The following is a 15,395-nucleotide window of genomic DNA, read 5'->3' on the forward strand; positions in this document are numbered from 1 at the left end:
ATAATTGCCAAATTTTTATCATAATCGAGTGAACGGTTTCACATTGTGTCATAAAGTTGGAAATCTCGAATACATTAGAATAGCGTTCTAATGTTACTTGTATCATACTTGATCTAAAAATGTTTTTTTCTTCCGTACCAAGAAGTATCTTAACAAAACAACACCAATATGATAATATAATAAATTTAAAAATATCCAAAAATAAGTTCATAAATATTTCTTTGATACATACCAAATTTCAAAACTGATTGGATTCGAATCCTATTCTATTCGCTTTACCAATTCAGGAAATTGACAGAAATGGCAAAGCACTCCGACTACGATGCCGAGAGAGATTTTATTTTGCATTTCACCGGTTATGCAATCTAAGTTATTAAATTACAATATTAACACAACTTTGTAATGCCGTGCGGTGACTGCATATCGGAATACAGTTCAGCACAGCAGTTTCCTTTGTACTGCTGCTACCATCCACTGCGATTAAATTACGATTTGCCCAGTATAGTGATTATTGGAAAACCCTACCCTTGAGAGTATTTATTCCACCAGAGGACTGTTAAAGGCTATGAATACCGAAATCTAGTAATCATTATAGTTGAGAACAACTGTCTATACAAGTGACCTTCACGATGATACGCATTGATAACTTAATGGAACATACATTAAATCACTTCTCTTACGTTTTATACCAACCTACTAAATCGTAAAGACGAGACCTTGGTCGTAAGTATTTTATGATATTTCATAATACGCTTTCGGTTTTACTACGTAACATACTATACTATCTACTTGCACTACATCGTTTATTATGGAGGGTTGGAAAGGTTTATTTCATCATCATCATAAAGTAGATACTTTAAGTGAGATACACTAATGAAAGTAGGTAGTAGGTAGTAGGTAAGTAGGTTATATTGCGTTAATAAGACGTATAGAATAGAGGGGCTTCTCTATGGTTTTTGCCTTGGAGAGATCTAGGGGATTTATTATAACCCAAATCTGTCAAATTCTGCAGGTACTCAGCTATCCTCATAAATGTTAATCGTTTAATAATTCACTACAATCTAATACTCAAAGTTAAATTGAAAAAATTTGAACTGCGTTATTAATAAGTACCAATTAGTCTAACTAAAGTTTTATAAATTAAATTGATAAAAAATAACTAGTTTTTAATCAAACAGTGTAAGAAAGATGCCAGCTATTCCTTAACGTCCATTTTATAGCTAATATTGACAATACAACAGTGTTAAGCTATCCCATTAGTTGACAGTTATTAATTGGTGAGTAAATATATATTGCTATTATTTGATTTCTTTCCGCGTCGTGATCGGTCCACGGCCGTGAATGATCTCAAAAGTGAAAACAAAAGAACGGATTCAAAGGACGGTACGGATTCAGCCTTGTGGTCGTAATTTTTCATTAATCATTCTGTATCAACAATACTTGTTGAATGAATTAGATTTAGAACAACTAAGGCAAGGCCAAAGCTCTGGTTTCAGACTTCCAAATGTCACATCACTCTTAGCACAAGTAGTTATCGACATCGTGATTAGCAATGAGATTATATATCTAGTATTTTTCACTCGCACCTAATTAAACTAAATTGTTCTGCAAAATATACATCTCCATGTTGCCTATACGAATAGTTGATATCATATCATGTAATTTAAATTATTATTTAACCAATTATTGAATAATTCACTTACGTTCGTGCTAAACTAATAGAGATGTCCAAAATAAGTTCACCAACACTTGCGAAGTCTTCAGCTTTCCAGTCACCTTTTGGCTGCGCAACAACTGTCGAAAAGAAAAAAAAACATATTGTTAAAGTTGGATAAAGTTTATCAAAAAAATATTTTATTGCAATATTAACAAACTAACTTATGTGCTCTATTATAATTTCAGATTTGTTCCATACCGACATATTTTAAACCGATAGGTTTTATTAAATATATATATATATATATATTTTTATAGATATTCTTAATAGAAATATTCTTTATTTGTTTCTTTTACTGGCAGTGGGCAAACAAAAGAAGAATAGGAAAACAAACACAGAAGCAGAATTCATAAGGCGGCCCGGCCCTATCGCTTAGTAGCGATCTCTGTCAGGCAACTTTAGAATAGGATTAGGAAAACACCATCATTATATTAGGATGAGTAGTTTGGTCTTTATATAATCCTATTGTCCTATGGCTTCGCCTGCATTAATAACGGGACGCAGCGTACTCCTACATAACCTTCACCTAGCCTCAATAAATCCGATACCAAGCGTTAAGTTAATTCAATCAAATTGGAAGTGCCAAATTTACAAACCTATGCTATTAAGTACAAAAAAAAAATCAAAATTAATTTATTTGCATAAAACATGCATATTATACCAGACGCAGACTAAAAACTCACTATGAAACAAACCAAACGAAATATCAATATTTTTTGCTCCTATACCAATTTTATTTAGGGAAATTATTTAAATATAAATAAATTAATAATAATAATAATATATTGGTCCTTACGTATGATATCCTTACTTATGATATATATGGCGCAACTTTATTTATATAGAATTATTGCTAATTAAAAAATAATTAGAGCACCTACTTGTTTTATTTATTTCTAAGTTATTATATTTACATAAACTTTTTCTGCTCTGTCTAAAATTATTCTTTATCCATTCTGTAGCTTCAATAGGTAACTGAATATGAAGTTCTGACGGAAAGACAAAGTCGCACCATAAGGTTACATTTTACCACATTGGTATCGACGAAACCCTAAAAATGATTGATGAGGTAAATATTAAAGGTTCCGTCAATTATATTAAATTATAAGCATTTGTGCAAAGTTTTAAGGACAAAATGTCAACGAGTTGAATGTTACCAGGTCAAATTTAATGCAATCGCTCAAAAATGTACATGCTTCTGAGACATAATTTACTTAACTGTTATTTACGAAAAAAGTTTTTGCTTGTTTTGCCATCGGCTTTAATGACATTGCAATTATATTCATTATGCCTATAAATTCGTTTTATGTGCGAAAAGTACATCCTGTATCATGTCCTGGTTTGTCTTTGTAGTGTAGTTTGTAGTGTAGTTCAAATTCAACTGATAAACAACTAGTAAAGGCCGACTGCAGCGATTTAAAAAAAACCTGTTATTTTTCTACAAGTTAGCCCTTGACTGCCACCTAACCTGTTGGCAAGTGACGATGCAGGATAAGATGGTAACAGGCTAACCCATACATTTTCTACGCGACATCATATGGGAACGCTAAATCGCTTAGTCGCACGTCTATGTTGGTAGGGTGGTAACAAGCCACGGCGGAATCCTCCCAGCAGACCACAGAAAATTCTGAAATTATAAATTCCTAATTTGCCCCTGCCGTTGCGCCTGGGAGATCGTCAATACATATAGATCCCATAGAGCTTTTAACAAAGTCGAAGGCGATAATTCTATTAAAGTTTCAAAGGTTACTTACGAATTCTGTTTCTTGCATCGAGGTAAGCTTGATTTATGGCTTCATATGTTATGCAAGTGTGTTGACCATCGTATGCGCTGGAAAAAAAACAGATATCTATGCTTATAAATCGTATACACTTCATGGCAAAACATTTAATAAATTAATTCAATAAAGGTTTGAACTAGTTTTATCCTGTTTTTAAAACAAGAAGTTTTAAGAGGTTGCAAAACCAATACTGTACAACGTACACAAAAGTGTATATATATATAGTGTTCCTTATTGTTGTTTAACTGGTTTATGCAATAAGGTAGGTATGCTACCAAAATAAATAGGTTATCTGTGACTTTAATTTTTACTGTGCGCATTTAATGATATAATTGAAGCATGTTTTCTTAATTACGCTTTTGTCCTATCTCATAAGAACCTTGCATTATCCTGGCCACTTTCCAGCCCAATAAATATTTCTATGCAAAAAAATTTACTTTCGCGAATTTGAAGGAAAAATCTATACAGTGTGAATTTTTCTGCTGCATGAAACTACCTCAATTTATCGAAATGATACACGGTTTTCTGATCTAGAGTATTCAAAAATTGTCCCACATAAGGATTATCTTGAAAATACTTCATCCAAGCCAATCAAATCAATAGCCAATAGCCCAAGAGTTTTAAACGTTTACATGCTGCTGCAGCACGCCGCTGACATTCGATACAGGATGCTTCTTGTACACCAGACAATTTAATTTTCCAATGAATTTTTTACCAATGTATAATGTCATTATAATATATCACGCTGAAAGAAATCACCGTGATATATTATAATACATCTTTGATCCCGTAGTAAATGCTAAAATCGTAGACATCAAAAAGATCTGTTTGGTGTGGAGTAAAAGGATTGAAGAAATTATAAATTACACCATACAGATTCTCCTGCTTTTCGCGGACTATAGCAAATTAAGCTTAATTGTCATAATATATCATGGATTTCCGCAAAGTAACGCCTGCTTCTATCCAATACAGTCACTAACTACTGATGCCAGTAATCCTTTCCTCGTCTCACATTTACAGCGGGATTTCTCCGTCTAGTTTGCTTAGTCAGACATGTGACACGCAAACACTTAACTCTGGAAAGGCTGAGAATACATTTTTTTTATTTCTCTACAAGTTACTTCATGTAAGGAACTAAGGAAAGAAAAGGAAAAAAGAGGGAAGGAAAAATAGATCGCAATCCTTGAGTCAGTGATGAATGATGATGCAGTCTTAAGACGTTAAAGGGCTAACCTGTTAGTGCTATTGCAAACTCTCAATCGGTTTCTAGGCGGTATCTTTGGATCGTTAAATCGCTTGTTGACACGTCTTTGTCGGTAGGGTGGTACAGAGCTACGACCGGAGCCTTCCACCAGATTAGAGAAAATTCAGAAAAAATTACAAACTCCGGAAATAAAACCCGGGTCCTCAAAAGATCACTGCGCTCACCACTGTGCCACGGAGGTCGACAAAAACAAAAAAATCCAGTAAAGTACCTATTACACTTTAGTTTACTGGATGTTTGTGAGATCATAAAGTAACTGTTCATGTCGTAATGTCGAATCAATGCTTTCGTCTGCGGACAACCGCGCACGATGAATTAGGCAACTCGAGCGATCAGTAACCGCGGGATTCACGCTCACTTTCAAAAGTCCTTTCGCTTACCGTATTATCCACATCGATTGGCCATTTTAACGTGATCATTATAGTACATCTAGGGAAAGAACGAAGTAAGGTTAGCAAATTTTTTCTCCTTTATCCTCAGCCTAGTCCACTTTTATTCCTATTCTTCACTTTTGTCCTATTTAAACTTTTCCTTATCTGTTTTTCTTGGTGTCGGTTGGCTTTCACCCGTCCTTTTCTCTGATTTATCCCCTTTGTATTGTTTGGTTATATATATATAATAATGTATGTGTAACAATGACATAAAATGAAAGATTGGTCATAATGAGTGACATGTGTGGGTGGGTTATGGGTTTAACAATAATATCTTTAATAAAAACATATGCTTACTTGTAATGTAATAAAAAAACTACGCTTTGAATGTCTTAGACCGATATCAACGAAGCCATTCAGTCGTAGTCGTATATAAAAGGTTTTTCACATTTTTGTGTCAAAAGTCCAGCGATTTTTAACAAGGGAATACACGAAATTTTTGAAACACGTACGAGACCTACTCTGCCAATTTGAGCAAGATTCGGAATAAGTTGTGGGTATGTCATATTGCGTCCGGAACTTTATTGTATTATATAAACAGACTTTCCACCAGTTTGTAAAATAATGAGTGTTTTTACTTCCGTTTGATGAAACAAAGTAAAAGGTAAGTAGGCACTTAAGCTTAATTATTGTTTATTTTATAACTCATTCAAACTTTTAAATGAATGAAATACACTTTATTGTACACCAAATAAAAAAAAAAGCATAAAAAAAATACACAATTAAAATAAACATAATAACTTTCAACATGGAATTTAATAGGTGTTTAAGATATTCTTACATTTCTTAAAATAAGAGATTAACTTATTATAAATTTCCAAACTGCTCCGTCGGGGATCGAAACCAGGACGTTTCTACTTATAATATACAACAACCAGCACTGCGCCAGCGAGGTCATCAAATAAATTATTTATTCGTCAGTATCTTTGACTTTGCACGCGATTATTTCCCATTTCCTATATTCAAGCTATTCGTAATCGATAGATAGATACTTACAACGTTGTTATAGTATTATAATATCTATATATTTTTTTATTAATAACACCCTTGTCAAGCAACTTACGTATCAACAGATTGCTGATAGTTTGAATATAAATAACGGACGCTAAGCAACAATAAAGGCCTTATTTATAAACGAGGCAAAACTTCGGATTAGTTTTGTCGTATTTTTTCACGCACTGACGTTCGAAAGGTGTTGTCAGTTGAAGGGTTTACGTATAGGGCTCTAAGTGTACGATTATTGCTATATTTTGTATAGTCGAAGGCTTTAGTGACTTACTTTTAGTAAGCGTTTCTCTTAAATAATGTTCCTTGACCCGAGAAAGCCTCAATCATACTTAGCAATTTAAATACTTTTACGATTAAGGGGCGGATTGAAATCCAACAGGTCATGAGAGAAAATTGCTCACGTTTGACTATGACTAAGACTATGGAGGACAAGATGGAGATTGGCTCCGGCTAGCTTCTTTTTCGTTGAAGTGATTTCATACATTATTTATTTTATCCTCTATTTTACGAACCGAATATTTCTCTGTATATTTTTAATCAACTCCTAAAATTCATAGTGTGAGGTTAAATGGCCCCAACAATAATTGGTTTTCTAAATACAAAAAATGATTTTTAATACGACTGGTAGTTTCAGATTACCTAAGTGCTTTCAACTCAAGAAACTTTTTAGCGTATGTATAGTAGTAGGTATAGTTGTGTTATTGTTGTCTGTTGATATTCATAGGTTACAATATAGTTTTTACCAAATTATATTGTTATTTGCAATTTCCGTAATTTGTCTTTACTTATACGTGACTTCTCAATAAAACATTCCTCATGATTTATTGCTGTGTTCACGCAAATTGGATTAGTATTATTACTCATAAGCATATGATTTTATCAGATATTTATATTTTTATTTATGACATACATTTTACGGTTTTATACATCATGTAGGTATCATTGTGACATTAAATACAACTTCGAGTTTCATAAGTAAGGTTAAAAAGTGATATTTAAGTTTATGACTGAATATTGATAATTTTGGGTGTACTTTTTATCTGTTCTTGAATTTAAACACGTTTTTAAATACGATTATTATTACCTTAAAGCGCACTCAAGGTAAATTCGTACTGATTAATGTAATAATTAGACTGTGTGATACAATAAGTAATCAATGCATATCGTTCTTAGTCGTAGTTTAATTTATGTAAAATAAGCTAGATAAATTATGATATTTTGCAATAGCCTGCGATTATCATTACTTGATGATTTCTCATCTGATGTATTTTGTGCATCTAACGGACCGGCCCCCTAGACATCTGTCCACACGACCGACATAATCCCTGGCAGGTATTTCACAAGCGATAATCGAACATACCGTTCCTAAGCCCATTAGGTATCTTAACGGTGATTTTTGTATAAATAATTTATAAACGCCTTTACGTTAGCCTCTTCGACTTTCTATCCATTATGATAGTCACACCTTTGTTATTTCGGTATAAAGTCGCCCACCCAGCCAATTTAAACTGGTGGGCAAAAAATTACTTTCTTCTATCTTTTGGATTGTATCCTCATTGTATCACGATAAAATAAGGATTGTATACTCAAATCCGTCATTACGGTTTTTTTGCAAATAACGCGGAAACTGTTTCTTTTCCTGGGCTTATCCGTCAAGTCTATGTTCTTTTATCTAACTCCGTGTTAAAAATCAAGTCGATTGGTTCCTTAGTTAGAGCGTAAAGGAAGGTCAGACAAACGAACAAAAAAACAGACACACATTAATAAAAAGTTAGGATTTTTTACGTTAAACTGAACTAAGATCATTTCTGACACTTGATTGCATTAAGCAACAACGTTGTAGTTAAGTTCAACAGTTGAACCAGATTTTTTCTAGTATTTACATAACAGCCTGATGTCTAGACAGTAAATGTACACTTGTGAGAATCCTAACCGTGCGGTGTAACCGGTCCGCGTCCATTTAAACGGATTTCTGAGAATTGCTAGGAATGTACGAGTGTTTATATAATATTAAAAAAAAATTGCTAGTCAAAGATACTATCAAAATCAATGACCTGGAAATTCTGAAGTGAAACTTCTCTATGCGCGTGAGCCCTTTTTGGGTTAACCAAAATCATGGAATTCGCGTCATCGTCACCGAACGCTTTCTATGAGCTATATGTGTACTGTGTATCTGTATATGAAAGCGATAGGTCACTGACTGACTGATTCAGAAATCTCAGAAAATATAAAGCCCCCAAGCTTGAAAGTTGAATGGTAGATATCTTTGAGGTGATAAGTATTAGAAGAAGAAACGGTTTTTATAAATTACTCCCCTAAGGGGATGAAATAGGAGTTTGAAGTTTTTCCCGGTTAAGTCCCATGTTTTTGAAGTTAGTTACGTTAAAATCGATATTTATTATATCACCTGTAAATAATAAAAATCTATATTAATTATTTTAAAAATCCCCACTTTAGCGTGGTTAAGAAGGGATAAAAGGTTTTGCAGATTATTTTAATTATTTAATCTACAAACCTGAAATTAAGAAAATTCGTTTCTTTCAAAGCATTGACATCAGCTAGGAAAATGTTTTGTGCAAACCTACCCCATTACGCGGTAAAACAGTTAGTTTATGATATATGTGTACTTTTTAGGTGAAAAAATAGCGTAAAACTCGCGTCATCGACACCGCACGCTCTCCGCTCAGCTTTTTGTAGACTGTATATGTACATAGACTTCGTTTTCAATTTTTTTTTTTTTTTTTTAATACACACATCGCCATCTAGCCCCAAAGTAAGCGTAGCTTGTGTTATTAAATATTTTTTTATGAATATAATACACATAAATACTTATAATATACAGATAAACACCCAGACTCTGAAAAACATTCATGTTCATCACACAAACATTTTCCAGTTGTGGGAATCGAACCCACGACCTTGGACTCAGAAAGCAGGGTTGCTGCCCACTGCGCCACTCGGCCGTAAAAAAAATTCTATCGGCAGTCCTCAAAGACTGGGCTGCATGTTTTTTTAAGAATTTATTCACGGGATTTCCGATGCTCAAAAATCGAGATATTTAAATTTCCATCGGAACATAACTTCAATCGATTATTTCTTTGCGTCAACAATTATCTACATACGAATTCTGATGCTAACATCTCCATATACTATTTCTTTTATTCATGCTAATGAGTCATGTGACCGGTAAAGCAAACCCAAAAAACTGGGTTACTAACATAAAAAAAATCGAAGCCAGTAGAATGTAAACCGATCGAAGAACGATGACCCCGGGTGATTTAAGTTATGCAAATAGTACCTAACGATTATTCTATTTTATTTGTTTTCGATTATTACCAAAATTGTTACAGTACTTTTCGAGAATGGCTCACTAATTAATTTCACGAAAAAAATCCTCGATACAGTGGGTCAGTTTGATAAATTATTTAGTTATTCTAATTAGCTCAGGCTTTTTGTCCGGAATAGTTTAATTAAATTTAAACAGCTCAATTAAAAAATAATTTATTTCTTAAAAATGTATACCTAGAGTTGTTTTTAATTAGAATATGCAAGTAAAATGAAAATTTACATGCAGCTTGTGATTAATTTGGTAAAAGAAGAGATTTATTTTACTGTTTCACGTCTTGTGATTTTAGAATTAAGCATTTTTATGGTTACTTAATTAGTGTTACTTGTTTTTAGTATATTTGTTTATTTAATTTTAAATGCGTTGCGTTTAACTATTTCTTTAAATTTTTGTAAAAATCTGCTAGAATTTGGTGGTTTTAGCACCCATACCTACCGTTAATGGGTTATATGCTAAAAGGCACTGCGGTATAGTTTTACCTACTAGATGTGTTTTCTTACAAATGTGAAAGGCGTCTGTTTGTTTGTTGCCTATGTTCGAACATGTGCCGAGGATTGCCACCGAGACGGTTTTAGTGAATAAAACCACACATAACAAGATGTCTATAGGTATCTTTGAAGAAGATTTCTCCCCGTACAAAAAAAAAGGCCTGCTCGAAATAAAAGTTTTTCTTTTCTTTTTGGATCTTTAAATCATAGTGCAATCTCCTAGGCAAGGGTGTTAGGCTGCATTATCACCATCAGTGTTTCTGGTCGAGATATTTAAAAAAAAAAAACGTGACCGAGTTTACCATGAGATAAAGAAAGTAATTGTAATCAGTGTTAGTAGTAAGTGTGTCAAGTTTGCAAGATATATGATGCAATGGTGTTAATGTTATGTCCCACGCTCTTACTGCCGATGCAGACGACATTGGGCCGATCACGGCGCTCTGACATCGGCATTTCAGCTGTCACATTGTATTCATACGTTTATTTACTCAATATTAATTACCTAATAGGATAATTGCTCCAAGCAGACGTACCTACAGTCGTAGCGTTGCAGAATCAAAGGTAACTTAGCAATTTATTATCACGAATTTATTTACATAAGCAAGGTTGTCTGTTAAATTAATAAACTTTTCTTGTACTCCCCTCAGAGACATAAAAATACAAAAACGCAAGTAAATAAAGACAAATTTTAGGCCTTATAGCTGCTCTGTACTTTGAATATGATGGTTTTGCATAAATACCGTTGCTGAATCGTAAAAAGTTCAGTAATTTCCAAATATAGGTACCTACTCGAAAGTGCGGTGTTTTTTTCTGGAGGGAGGCTAGGCTTTTTTCTAGGGTGGTAACTAGCCATGGTCGACATGGCTAGTTACCACCCTAGCGACAAAGACCGGACCGACACATAGAAAGAGATGGTTCGACTATAACATAACTGCGACACTCCAAAAAGTTAGCCCGGTACCTTACGGAATACAAATTGCTTTTAGGCCTAGCTTAGTTCGTGTCAAATAAGCTTTCGTTAAATTACTATTAGGTACCGCCACTCATGTTTTACTTAAATCAGACTACTGTACGCTTGTAGCAAGTTAAATAAAAAGCTTTTAAAGATGGTACTCACAAATTTCCTTTTAGTAGATTGAGACTGTAGTCATATGCAGAGGAGCGGCCAGGCCCCGTCAGGTAAAGTGCACAGTCGTCGTCAGCCGTGGCGGAAAGCGGGGCAAGTGGCGTCAGCGACGTTGCGTACACGATACATAGCGCTACTAAGAGCGCTCTGAAACAATAAACAATAAATATAAATTAAAAATTAAAAAACCCCCGACATCAAGTTTATTGGTCATTATTCTAATAGTCAAGCCCTTTGATACCCATATTGAGGGAGTTGGGAAAAAATATATAATTCGCCATCTTTTGGTGGCGGCCATCTTTTGGTGGCGGCCATCTTGGATTTGAAATTTGGCATGTGTATTCTGGTAAACAACCCTTTCATTATTACGAGAGTTGTGAAAAATCAACAAGTTTTAAAAATCTTTAAAAAAGGATGGCACGACACGAATACCACTTAGAGGTTTGGCATCATGGCCTCCTATAGAATTCAATCGTGGATTTTTAAATTTATTACTTGTAGTAAAATAACTTTATATCATACATTAGAAAAGGTAGGTATACTCAACAAAGACTTTCATTTACACCCTTAGCTATAATTCAACTAATAGTTTCTAAGCTACACTATATGGTATACATGAGAATGAGATGTAGATCACAATTATATAATTATTAATATACTCTAAAAATCACACATTAGAAAGCAAACAATTGCATATTTATATATGTATGATACACTGTAGTTTGAACAAGTAACCGTTTTGGGTTTCTACTCAAACATATAATAATTTTGGAAGAAAGTTCTGAAACCATAATTACAACTATGCTTCGGAGATTTCATCCTCAGGACCTATCTATTTTCCTTTTCCTGCAAGCAACCAAATTAATTTCCTAACAAACATTAAAGTTTATAAATACACACAACATTTCTAAAGTATACAAATTATAGAACCATAAAATAAACTTGATTTATTTATGTGGTAGGTCCATAAGATTAAAATAAAAATAAAATTTTATACTTCCTCCTTTCATAAAAAAGATTAATAAGTTCATACTTCACCATATAAAGATTAAACTTTTGATGATTTTAAACTCTTTCTTTTGTTGGCAATAATTTAATATAAGTCAGACAGACTTACAGTTTATTACTCGATCATTTTCAAGTAGTGACACAGAAGCGATTTTTTAGACGGCTTACTTCATTTATAACCACAGTATACACTTTGATAGATGATAGTAAACCAGGAAAATGGCAAAATTCATATATTTACGATACCATCGCAAATATATAAATTATAATATATCGAACGTTACGATACGAATAACTTCGTTGGCTTAAGGCAATACATTCCTACGATTATTTAGTATTTGTGAGGGCAATAAATGGGTGTGTCCGTTTTGCAAGCACATTACATTATCGAAGTTTACGTTTCACTATCGCCGCTGTAGTTAGATAGGAACTGTCGCGGATACTTAATGAGTCATAAACTGGTGTTAAGTGACATTTATTAGCTATCGAAAATGGCGAGCTTGTTTTGCAATAGGGAAGTTATTGGCTTAATTTTTTTATCAACTTTCAATTAGCCATGTTACCCCACATCTTTGTCAAATCTAAACGAATTGGAATAATGCTTTTTTATAAGGTCTAGTTACCTGTTAAATGGTCCTATTAAAATACCATGGTGACCAATTCTTGGCTTATGTATGAAATTTTGCTTTTTTGTGCTTTGGCTTGTTTTTCTCTTGGTTCAATGTCTTTGACCGGTCTTTGTGTTTGTAACTAGATGATAGCTTTTGGGGCATCTCTAAATATCTAATATTCGCAACTTTGAAACCAATCTTAGCATCCGATTGGGGTCGATTGCACTTCTTCTTTGCCAATATACAATAATTAAGTAATTATTGAGTATCGAAATGAATATTGTAATTATAAATTCGATACGCTAACGTCCTTATTCATCCTCCCTGTTTTCAATTATCAAATTTTTATCCTACGGATTTGTTTTTGAAGGCATATAAATATATATTTCGATGACCTCCCTGGCGCAATGGTGAGCGCTGTGAATTTAAACAGGAGGTCCCGGATACGATTCCCGTCAAAGGCAATTTGGGAATTTATAATTTCTGAATTTTCTCTAGTCTGGGCTGGTGGGAGGCTTTGGCCGTGGCTAGTTGCGACCCCACCGACAAAGACATGCCGCTAAGCGATTTAGTGCACCGGTCCGACGATGTCGCGTAGAAACTTTTTAGGAGTATGACTACCATACTCCCTAACAGGTTAGCCCGCTACGACCTTAGACTGCATCACCACTTACCACCAGGTGAAATTGCTGTCAAGGACTAACTTTGTAGTTTAATAAAAAAAAAATTAAAATACGAATTAATATTTTAATTATCGTAACATAATATAATCATTAAAACACATCGAATTCAATTACGCTAAGTAAAAACTATAAAAATATCGTTGCAAAGCTTCCGGTTGGTATGTATCATTAAATTGGTAACATCAATTAATTAAAAAAGCAAAAGAACTAGAGCAATTTAATAGCAAAATAATAATTTTTGTAATTATTCTTTACCACAGAATTAAGAACTTACATGATCCGTGTACATTATAATTATTGAAGCATCAAAACCACTCCACTTTAGAGTTGTTTCTCGAATAAAAGGTAAGTCACTTCATACCATCAGCAGTTGTAAGTAATTAAACGTTTCTAAAGGTTTCCCATAAAATGAGAAAAAGTTTGTGAGTCATTCCGCGTATGTAAAGTGAGACGTGAGCGGGGCGTTTTCACCGTTTTTGGACACAATGCACTGCACACAATAATGGCTGAATGAGTAGTCTGTGTTCTTTTCATTTATCTTTAATTTAGAGGCCACAATTAATATAATGCTGTTATTGTTTATTGCTACATAAGATTACATAATATTAAGTTTCATTATAAATGCCTATAATTTTGGGCTACGGAAATGAAACCTCCTTCCTTAATTCAACTTTCCTATTTTAAATTACTTGTTTCGTTTATTCGAATAGTCTGTCCCGAGATGCTGTTTCGCAATATTGGTTTTCTATCTCATTACCACTTATTTGATAGTCAAATTAACAAAAACTAAGATATTTACATAATGATAGATTTTAAGTAGATATCTTAGATTACATAATAATAAATCTAGAGAATTAATATTGCTCGATTTTCGAATACTTATATGCGGAGTTGGTTTTTTTTTTGTCATTTAAACCCAAGCGAAAGTATTTTGACGTGACAACGTCTTATAAATTGGTTTGCCGGGTGACACTTCAAGAAACTGCGTTACGCTCCGCTCACGTTATGCGCTCACAATGAGAGCGAGTGAGAGGCACGCGTCCCTTTCACTCGGGCATGGTTAGCCCGCCTAAGAGCGAGAGAGACAGACATAAAAAGTGAAAGGCACGCGTCCCTTTGTAGTAAACGCTGTTTCATTGTACGCAAATGTATTGCAAGTTATTGTATGTATATTTGTATATAAATACGTATGTATGTGTAAAGGTAAAAATAAAATTTTGTTAATATGAAATTCAGTGCGAGATTCTTTGTATAAATTAATGTTTTAAATATAATTCTTTGTATAAATAAATGTTTTAAATTGTTACTATTATTTCATCCTTCTTCCTACTATACGAATGAATATTCACATTAAAATTATTTTACCACTCAAAGTCGTTGTCACGTAAAACTTTCGCCCGTATACCGACTTTACAGGCAACCAATTTTTTTGTGTTAAATGTCTTTTATATGAAGTAATGGAAGCGAATCGGGTAAGTTGATACCTTTACAGAAAATTAGAAAACTAGGAGGTAGGTATAATTAAGCACGTTAGGGTTTTTGCTCCAAAATGTATTCCACTCAGTAGAAATAAAGGAAGTTGGCTGCACCTGACCGTTGCAAAACTGGTTGCCATGTATAAATCTTAGTTATAAATAAATAATTAAAGTACGAACTGTGTAGTAAACTATTCTTGTAAACGGTACATTTTACACCTATATTTGAAAGTTTATCCATTGCGACTATATATTAAGCGCATAATATGCAACATATAAGATAAGTTTTCCTTGTGCACGTCCTGTCCTTTTTCCATAAAAAAAAAGTATTTTTGATTATTAAATATTGGATAGAAGCAAGCGTTACTTTGCGGAAATCCATAATATATTACGAAAATAAAGCTTAATTTGCTATACTTCGCCAACAGCGGGGGAATCTGTATGGTGTAATTAATTT

General features: G+C 33.5%; 1 protein-coding gene across 1 annotated transcript in view; it reads right to left on the reverse strand.

Annotated features, from left to right (window-relative positions):
- Positions 1-12,342, reverse strand: part of LOC120627053 (putative uncharacterized protein DDB_G0282133) — a 29,046-nt gene extending 16,704 nt beyond the window's left edge. The window contains exons 1-4 of the mRNA XM_039894892.1: positions 12,338-12,342; positions 11,153-11,308; positions 3,472-3,548; positions 1,704-1,794 (exon numbers count right to left, since the gene is read on the reverse strand). Of these exons, the coding sequence (XP_039750826.1) occupies positions 1,704-1,794; positions 3,472-3,548; positions 11,153-11,308; positions 12,338-12,342 (329 nt within the window). The remainder of the gene's footprint in view (positions 1-1,703; positions 1,795-3,471; positions 3,549-11,152; positions 11,309-12,337) is intronic.
- Between the last annotated feature and the right edge of the window lie 3,053 nt (positions 12,343-15,395).

This window comes from Pararge aegeria, chromosome 10 (genome assembly GCF_905163445.1).
Source record: "Pararge aegeria chromosome 10, ilParAegt1.1, whole genome shotgun sequence".
NCBI classification, from domain to species: domain Eukaryota; kingdom Metazoa; phylum Arthropoda; class Insecta; order Lepidoptera; family Nymphalidae; genus Pararge; species Pararge aegeria.